The sequence below is a fragment of the Dysidea avara genome, chromosome 2 (assembly GCF_963678975.1).
Source record: "Dysidea avara chromosome 2, odDysAvar1.4, whole genome shotgun sequence".
Taxonomy (NCBI): Eukaryota; Metazoa; Porifera; class Demospongiae; order Dictyoceratida; family Dysideidae; genus Dysidea; species Dysidea avara.
In genome coordinates this window covers 33,603,476-33,613,806 of record NC_089273.1, presented here as the reverse complement: position 1 = coordinate 33,613,806, position 10,331 = coordinate 33,603,476, and the positions used below count along the sequence as shown (strand labels likewise).

Below are 10,331 nucleotides of genomic sequence, written 5' to 3'. Positions count from 1 at the left end.
TTCTGGCTAACTTTTAGCGTAAAGCAGACCACCTATAGTCAAGATTGTGTTCCATGCTTACTATAGAAGTTAGCTATTGTTTCAACTGGAAAAGACCTGTAGTGAATGACTGTGTTCATGATATAATTATGCGACCATGTTGGCATGTACGATAAATAAGTATTTGGAATTCCCACAATTTCCCCCTTACTGAAAGTAAACATAAGCGGTATACTACGAGTAAGCTCCCGTATACTACCCATTCAGTCAGCCAAAGTTGTATTCGCCTTGTAGCGTTCCCGAATTTGTTCTGTTCCCAATTTTACCCTTATGGTCTTGGGATGGCTAGTGGGAATCTTTCGCAGGAAGCGCAAACGTTTCAAAGACACGCGACTGCGTTTGAAGAGGAGGAAGACTGTGATTGTATCCTAGGTAAAATCAGTGATAACAAATTGATTGAAGATGGCACTCTCAAGATCATCAAACGAAGTGTGGACAAGAAAAGTAAAAACAGGTATGAATTCAATGTCCAGACGTTGTGAATTCAATTGCTCGTACCACACCCAGGATCCTAACTGTAATGTGAAGTTTTCTTTAATCGATATCCCTTGCAGGAAGGGTCTGAGTACTGACAGCACGTAATGACGAACAGGCACCGAATTTTTTGTATTTGTGTAATTTTCCTTGCCACGCCCACTTGAAATTGTTGTTGCCTGAGTAAACCTTGCCTTTTTTATTATCAGTATTTCTCTTTCAAGGCAGCCAATTATGTAACCTCAGCTCACGATTGTATTCTGGAATCCCAAATTTAAGGTAAGTTCGATTAGGGATCATAGAAAAAAAAAGTTGGGAAACAAGGGAGGTCACCTACACCTGCAGATATACTGGTGAACATTTAATCTCTATGACCAAGACTGAAGTAGGGATTAAATGTTCACTAGTTATATCTGCAGGGGTAGTCGACCTCCCTTGTTTCCCTGCTTTTTTCTATGCATGATCACAAATCAAACAACTCCTAATTTTTCGCGTAAACTTGTTTGTTTGCTTTTTTGTAACATTATTATGACTGGTGAACTCACGCATACCGCATCAAAAGAAAGGATGGCGCCAGCTATGTCCAGCCCGTTACACAGTGCTACAGATGAAAAACAGTAGAAGAAGTGCCTCTGCAACAATCCAGTCACCGCAAAAATACAACGATTCGTGTGCCCCCAACTATCAATTACTGCCTCGAAAGTGCAGCAGCCATTACGCTTCGCTTTCAGCCTGTTACACAAAGAAGGACATTAGAATTTCCTCTGCTATCAATCCAGTCACCACAGAAAATATGGACGACTGTTTACAAATGAACTGTAGGATAACCATGCATCGTGCTACTGTGAATCGACACCTTGGGCTGTCAGGAAAAAGAAATGGGACACAAAGGAGGACAAAGGTAAGTCCATGATGCGTGTATTGTACATACTGCGGTATGCCAAAAGGCACGTCTCGGGATGAAGCAACATCGAACAGTTAAAAAATCTAGCCAATAGCCTTAGTTAGTCATTATCGAGTTACACTTGCCTGAAGACATCAGGCAGGCAGTTAGACAGTAGAAAATTATGTATTCAGATAGAAAATGAACCATCTGAGGTTGAAACCAGTACTAAGTGAAAAATCTGAATGGTTTATTTGAGTACATGACTGCTCTATTAAAAGCACCTTGATCTAAAAAGTCAGAATAGCTAAACCAGCAGTAAGGGTCAGATTATCGGGGTCTGACACTGACTGAATCACATGTGAAACAAGTTAATTAGTTGGAAGTGTATTTACATGTCATAGTCTAAAGCCTTCATGAGCCACACCCACTTATTAGGATTACCACAGCCATTCCCATTTATCAGTGGTCAGTGTTGGGCAAGTTACTTTTTAAAAGTAACTAGTTACATATTACATATTACTTGCAACTGAACTATTTAGTTACAGTTACATAGTACCCATAAAATAAAGTAACTATAATAATATTACATATTATATTACTTTGTGTCAACAGCCTTAAGCTGTCACGTGTGAAACTACCACCTTATCACGTGACATGATTGCGTTGTTGGACAATGTGCAAATCTTGGGTATAAGTAAGAAGCTGGTGAATAAGCTTCATTCAGTAGGCTTCGTTACTTCGCTGTGACTAGGCGTTACTCAGAGGATAACTAACGAGATTAGTAACTTTGTTACTTGTAGTAATAATATTACGTAATATTAGACTTGTTACAGTAACTATATTACTTAGGTAACGCGTTACATTTGTAAGTAAAGTAACTTGAATTATATTACCTGTTTTTATGGTGTATTTCGTTATATTACTTAGGTACCACAAAAGTAATAATATTACGTAACGCGTTACATAAGTAACGCATTACTCCCAACACTGTCAGTGGTATTGCATTCTGTAGGTATGCATGAATCCATGTTTAGGAGCCACGTGTTTTAATCAGTTGTTGTTGTACGAGACATGGCCTAGTCTTGCTGTGGGCCAATTCTTGCATGAGCACCACTCCTGCTGTAATTAGAAATGTGTGGTACTATTATAAGCAGATATGTTACAGCATGGTGTGTTGAAATTAGTAGTTGTGCACAAAGCGACATTCTCATACAGGAAACATATCTTGTTGTCTGTAAACTTATGTGTAACCACACCCACTGACCAATAGTTATTATTTACAATTCATATAGCTACCCTTGTACTTACGTACTGGACACTGTAAAGTTGTAACGTAATATATCATAGCATGCTAGGTTTAAACGATGATTAGCTTTTTCTAAAGCGATGGGGCTCTAGTCTCCCCCCACCCTGTTGCGTGATTTGTAGCTTGATGTTTGTTTTTGTTTGTTTGTTTTTGTTTGTTTGTTTGTTGTTTTTTCATTCATTTTTACCCTTAATACAAGCACCTACATGCACTTTTATCAGAGTTCACGAGAGAATAATTCCCCACAATGGATAAAATGGCACTGTTGACCATCATTGTAAGACTTCGTTCCTGGTGTTGCAATAACAGATATACAAATATGGTTTTATGCTTCCTTAGTAAGCCAAGTATGCTGATTTGGCAATTGAAACATTGAAACTTAAAAAGTGGAAGTGAGGGTGTAATGCTATTTATCTGTGTATGTGCAGGAGCTTGTGTACATACTAGACTGTACTAGTGTTCTGGGTAGCTGAACATACCATCTGAATGTAAGTTATGGTTAACAAACTTATTAGGTCATTTTTCTATTTAAAAGGTTAGCGGGCCACAAACTTGTATCATAAATCACTTTAAATGTAAAATTTTCTTTCAACACGAAAGGAAACAAACATTTTAAAAATGCTGACTTCATTATCAGATTAGTTGTGGTAAGACCACCTGTCTACACTGGCCATTGTAAAATCTCCAAATGTGCCATGAAGGCCGGAATACATATATTTCACTGTAACAACCTAATTATTTACTCTCAAGATGACCCATTAGGTGCTGTGATTGGGCTTTCCCCACCAGGACATATGTAATCAACCAAATGTCAATGTGCTCTTTATGGTTATAAGCTTAAAATGCTTACAATACAATGAAAAGAGTTGTACTAAAGTTGAAATGCTTTTCAATTAGTCAGTGAAGAGTTTAAAAAGGCTGCTTGTGTGGAAACTTTGCTCGAAATTTTACCACCACACATTTTACCGATAGACTGGTGATATGTGACCAGATTTTACAAAACCGATCCAAACGGCACATCAGGCAAAATCAAACTAACACCACCAGTGAACAGCTACACTATCGTACTAATAGTTTTGACCCTCAGTACTACACAAACTACTTGAGTTTTAACAGATGTCTTTTCTAACTAGATGATGTGGAGGGCTCGAATGGCAGTTTTTGGCCTTGTGAAGGACCTGGCTTTGCAAGAATCAGTAGTTTACTGGTAGATAGCCTTATAATGTTGACCAAATTTTTTTCTATTGATTTTGCTGTATATCAGAAGCCAGTACAGCCCTGTAATCTTGTGTCTGGACTTCAATCGTGGTCTGCCTCCATTTTGAAGTCTATCTCTTGTCCACCTGCCACCCTCCTCCCCTTTGTGAGCACTCATGATACTACTTCACTTGTCCAACTGTTCAGATTTTCTGTCTTATTTGGCGGAAAACTCTACAAGCAGCTACAGGTACTAGAAGTGGCCTGAAAGGTAATAGATTGATGCATCTTTAGTGTAAATTGCATCCACATGCTTGCTATCCTTGGCAAGTTATGCTGGCTTGAATTCTTTAAATCGTTTATCTTGAAATTTCTAATCGCGCTGTTTGGATCATTTTCAGCCACATATACATATGTTGTGTGTGATTAGTTTAGGGACTTTAACAAGTACTGCATCAGTTTAACCAGGAGAAATGGTATTGAAATTGAATGGAATGAATTGTGAAAGTGTGCAATCAAATGAGTATCTTCAAGTCGAAAGAACCATGAGCAAGACCCTATGATCAAGGGTAGAGGAGACACTTTTATTTAAAGGGGGCTGGGATCTAGATTGGTGATATCATGGCCTAACTAAGTGGAAGGCCCCAAAGAAAAAAGGTCACTACCTGCTGGTAATAGTTTCCCTCCACCAACTAGACTATATTATAACTAGATACGTAGTTTACTACACTGCTCCTCTAAGAATACTGTGACTGCTCTATTACTTGATCTTGACTGTTCTATCAGAGTATCTCAAATTATTGGTGCCATTGAGCTAGGCTCTCCATCACAGCTACAGATAATTTTAGGGGGATAAGCCCCTCCCCCATATTTTTTTCACAGGCCCCCCTTCCCCCCCATTCTCCGCCACCCCTGCCAATGATTCGATTGCCTGTGAGTGAAAAAAAAACAGTCTAGCAATCACTCTATAGGATATAATATCTGACTAATACTGCAGTACATTTTCTAGGAAAGTAAGTCACCAATACCTGCTTTCACAGCAGAATGAGTTTTGATTGATGCCAACTCTCAAATGAACATTCAAATGCAGTCATAGATTTGTGTGATGTGATACATGATGAAGCGTGAAGCGGTCAATGCACCTCCCAAAAGTTTGCTTTAAAGTAAGAGACCAAGCCAGGATTCCACACATTTTGATTTCGGTGGTGCTAAGGTTATTATAATTATGCTGACGATAATAATACTGTAGAAGGAAGGTGTGTGAGATGCACACATGCAAGGCATGTCAATCTGGGGTACTCCCCAGGAAAATTTTGAAAGTTCAGCAGCTGGCTAACAGTAAAAAGACAAGGGGTTGGCCATTTTACCAAAACTGAATACAAGATGCTGTATATATAATATAGCTAGGCCTTGACATCACAAAAGGTCTGAATTGGAAAGCAGTTATAAAGAATCCTGGAGCCTCCCATGGGTGATATTCCTACCCACTCAATGGTAATTTTCTGATTTTCCTTACACTTGTAGACACGTATCTGCGCCTTTTTATTGTATGTGTTCATGTCTCATTATATTAACTCTAATTAAACATTGTCGTTTTTAGTATAGCTATTGTATTGTTCGTTATGTTTATTATTTATTTGTTTATAGGAGATTAATTGAAGAAATCAGCAGAGTTGTTTCTCCTCATAATTTTGTAATATTTTGTTCCATTTTGTGCTCCCAACCTTGTTACGAACTTTTTGTGGACAGTCTTACACGACACTTAGCTATATTTCTAAATATTCACTTGATTTTTGCCAAAAGCTTTAAACTGGATGTTTTCTTTGATCTACTTAAGCAAGAAATGTTGTTATCTACTGAAGAGATGGACAAAATTAAATCTTTTACAATGACTAAAAGCAAGCAAAATTTTATTAAGGTTATGCAAGCAAGAAATGTGAGTGATAATTTTATGTGTGAGAAATTTGTGGAGTGCTTGAGGAAAAGCAATCTGTCTCGTGAATTTGATAATAATGTACATGAAAAATATTGTGAACTTCATCAAGCTATAGCATACATTGTGCAACGCAAATCACCAACTAAGGCTAAAGGTCATTTTGGTTCAACCTCTGGTTCTATAACCGTTTCTCCTCAACAATCTCTATCTGCAGCATTTACTGGTGTTCATACAGAAGATAGTTTTGGTCCAATCCTTAATCGCTATCTTGAGTACCTACGATCCACATATAGTAAACTTCCAGCAGTTTCATTACAAGGATGGCTTGACAGTGAAACACACACAAAGAATTATACGAATATCACAATAGTGAAGTCTTCGCAAAAGGCTGGTCAGGGATACTTATATAATATTAGTAGCAGTGCAGAAGCTGCTAATAAGCATGAGATAGAGTACAGTGCTCACAGGTGTAAATCAGATGATGAAATATTTACATTTGATGACAGCAAAGGCAAACTGTTAATATTGATAGAAGGGAATGCCGGTACTGGTAAAACAACTTATTCATACAACATCTGTAAAAGGTGGTTGAGCAATAATGTGCTTGCCGAGTATTGTTTTGTAATTTTAGTTCGTCTACGAGACCAGAGACTCGGAGATATTACCAATCCAAAGGACTTGTTCGCTACCATGGGAGATATTGCAGGTAGTCTGTATACTGAGCTACAAGCAATACATTACACTAGGAATGTTCTATTTTGGCTAGAAGGATGGGATGAACTCCACGATAGTTACAAGGTCCGCTCCATTTTCACACAGCTTCTCACAGGAGAACTATTTCCTAATGCAGCTGTTGTAGTATCGACCAGGTCATCTGCTACTGCTAGTTTAAGCCATCACAATTTTGTTAGAAGGTTTAAACTGGTTGGTTTTAACAAGCAACAAGTTGAATTGTGTGCTCGTGGTTACTTTACTAACTATTATCCTCATCAAAATGACTTTGAATTAGCTTATGCAAAATTTATGGCACAGCTACGTAGCATCCATGGTTTATCACAACTTGCTGAAGTTCCACTTAATCTTTCCTTTTTATTGGAATTGTTTGTGGATGACAATAATTTGCCAAACAATTTGACTGAGATTTATGAAAAAATTGTGTTGATGATTTTACAGCATCATAAGAACAAACATTACAACAGGTATGCATTGACAAGTCTAACAGATGATGATCAAATGCCTGCTGATATGAACACAATATTGCATGGCTTAGGAGAGCATGCTTATGCCAATGTCTCAACACAAAGGCCTTTTAGTAATGAAGAATTATTGGTGTACATATCTGATCGTAGTCTGTTGAGTCAGCAAGAATTTGATGGAATGGGATTGCTTCAAACAATAAGAAAACGCATATTCACTGCAGAGAAAAATTACTATATTTATCATTATGGAATTATTCAAGAATTTCTTTCTGCTGTCTATTTGACTGGACTTGAAGCTGATGAACAAAAACAAGCACTAATAACCATATTTGGAGAAGCCAGTTATGAAATGGTGTGGATATTTCATGCTGGCTTTACCAGAATGACTAGAGTACATATACAATCAATACTACCTGTATTAAACATAGCTCCACTGCCTGATGTAAAGCTGCCACTTCAAAACTGCACAGAACTAGTTGAAAATTGGGGGAGATGTTACAAGCATTATATAGAGATGGCTAAAAATCCAACTTTTAATGATGGGTTTCTATTGACGCTAATGCAGTGTTGTTATGAAGCTAAGAATCCCTCAGCATGTAAAACCATTGCTAACCATTATTACCCAAACAACTTGTGCCGCATTGAAATTCCAGCAAATCGTATCACACCATATATGCTGTTAGCTGTTTCATATTTTATTGCACATTCTGGTAAGATGTGGTCAGTAAGGTGTGTTGCTGCTATTTCAACTGGTGTTGAACTACTAAACACGTATATCAATAATCCTGCACTATATGCCTCAAGCAATGAGACTATTGGAGGTCTTTGGGTATGGTGTTTTGTAGTGAAACCATCAGATATAAATACCTTTATAAACACCATTGAAGTACAACCATCACTCCAGTGGATACACTTGCTGAATGGAAGTCGTTTGGGCAATGATGGCACCTCAAAGCTTTGTGAATGTTTAAAATTTGACGGTAAAGTTGTGATATTGGAATTAAAAAACTGCAGCATAGGAAGGGATGGGTTGCAAACAATTGCTGATATGCTTAAGATTAATCATAAAATATTGTTTATTGACCTAAGACAAAATCCTTTCCAGTCAGAAGATGTTAAAAACTTTTTACTAAGCATTAAAGACAAAACAATTTTAGAATATTTGCTGGTCGATAAGCAGCATGTGAAAAATGCCGATGTCATTGAAATTTTGGACGAAATTAATGTAAGCAGAAAATCAAATGAAACAACATTTCTAAGAATTGATGATCGTGCAAGTTTTGATTGGACCGTAACTTAAATATATACATCTACTACATGTTTCATCTTCTGTCCTAATAGCACTCCCTTCTACCCCACAACTCTATAATAGAAAACTATTCCTTCTTTTGTATTATCTATTTGTATATATTATACGCAGTGTATATGAACACTTATCCTTATAAACACACGTAGCTTTAAATGTTGATAGCTTGATGATACATGACCGTTTCTAATCTAGTTGTTGAGCATATAATTTTGTGATTTATACATAATTATTTCTTGTATACATGATTTTTGTATATAAATTATTAATTGCAATGCAAGTTATCACAAGTGCATTCCTTATTAATAATAATTATTATATATTTAAATTTACAATTGATTTGTAAAATAATAAATGGGGAATGTATGTGTACACTGTACAGTACATGTATGAGTTTGTACAACTTTATAGCTTGTATTACATGCATATTTCCAGTCTGTTTATCTGATATGGTTGCTGTTATTCTTCAGATTTACATATGCACAGTGCAGGAATGTGAGTCTTTATCATTAATTATTAAAAGACAAAGTCATATAATCATGCTAGTGGTTGTAATTGCCTAGCTAGCAAGCCATATGCTTGTATATCTATATACAACAAAATGCTCTAACAGAACAGTTATTGCATGTGATACTATTAATCTTGCAGATATCCAATAAACCAAAACCGAAGTGCTGTAACTTGACAGTAAAGTGTGGAGAAGGCATACAAGGGTACGTATGTATGTACGTTTCAGTAACAACATCTGTGAAAAATTCAAGATACGTATGGAAAACCAAACACGTACATAAAGTTTCAATACTCCTACTACAGCCAGTACATGCTTATACAGTGTATGAATATGAATAAACATAACCATAAGTTGCATAATATTACTTTGGTAAGTGTTTGGTTCATACCTACATCTCTGCAGTTAAAAAGCAGTTTTTATGTTACCGATACATAGGTGGAAATAGCTCCGTATACTTTTACATAAATGAAAAAAACTCCGCTATTTTTGTTTGAGCAAATGTTTTCATAGTTTGCTATAAATTATATCCATGCAGTTGTAAAATAAAAACAACTTCAAATTCCTAGTGAAATTATAGTAATAGCTTATCATACTGCTGCAAGTATAAATTATTATATGCATTGATCTGCTGTTGTTGTCAATCATGTAGTGGTGTACATGTCAAATGCATGGGAGGATCCAAAGGACTTCAGCCCCACCTTCATTGATAAACCCATCATGGCCACCAATACACATACCAGCTGTATAAAATATTATTTCAAGTGCGTTTACATAGCCAAGAGGGAATAAATTCAAATACATGTTAGTCCACCCACTTATCCACAAAATACAACCTAATTAAGTGATTAATGTCTACATGCTGCATTTCTTTTTTTTTTTGTTTTTCCTGGCATACCACCCAGTGCATCCAGCCCAAATGCAATGCACCATTAATAATTCTATAGCATCTGACTAAAAATCACTAATCAACAAAACATCACCCAGTAAGACAGTGAGACTTTTGGTATCTGTAAAGTAGAAATTGCTTCAGTCTGAGAGTCAGTAGATTCCAGAGTGGAGACTGAGATCTGAACTCACGTCTGCAGTTTCAAAACAATTATGCTCTCATGATCGGTACAAGCTAACCACTGAGTTTCTTGACCATTCATGACTAGCTACCATCACATTGAAGTTATGTAAGTTTTCATGCATAATGCTGGACAGGCAGTCTACTAGAATTCATGAATGTTTCCAAAAAGCAAGTAATACCATACAACTATAGCCATACATGACTACATTGCATAGTACTCTTTGATAGATAAAGGCTCTCTAACTGAACATTCATAACAATATTGCAAACGTATAGCTGATGCATAATCACGAGCTTGAGCCTTTTCTGACTTTACAATCTATGATTTTACTAATGTAGTAGGAGTATTGAAACTTCGTTCTATCTAATATAGAATCCATTATGAAGCAGAACATGTGCATTTTAATA

General features: G+C 36.6%; 1 protein-coding gene across 1 annotated transcript; it reads left to right on the top strand.

The window, feature by feature from the left end:
* Window positions 1–232: 232 nt before the first annotated feature.
* On the top strand, window positions 233–8,850 carry LOC136247114 (NLR family CARD domain-containing protein 3-like). The gene is made up of 3 exons (XM_066038741.1): window positions 233–493; window positions 5,550–6,544; window positions 6,605–8,850. The coding sequence occupies exons 1-3, from the start codon at window positions 321–323 to the stop codon at window positions 8,335–8,337; spliced, it is 2,901 nt and encodes a 966-aa protein (XP_065894813.1). The 5' UTR covers window positions 233–320; the 3' UTR covers window positions 8,338–8,850.
* Window positions 8,851–10,331: the final 1,481 nt, after the last annotated feature.

Excerpts from the sequence above, each read along its gene's own strand:
- LOC136247114 (XM_066038741.1), top strand. The coding sequence starts at position 321 with ATGGCTAGTGGGAATCTTTCGCAGGAAGCGCAAACGTTTCAAAGACAC. Across the intron at positions 494-5,549 it reads GACAAGAAAAGTAAAAACAG|GAGATTAATTGAAGAAATCA; the intron begins GTATGAATTCAA and ends ATTTGTTTATAG. Across the intron at positions 6,545-6,604 it reads TACCATGGGAGATATTGCAG|AAGGATGGGATGAACTCCAC; the intron begins GTAGTCTGTATA and ends TATTTTGGCTAG.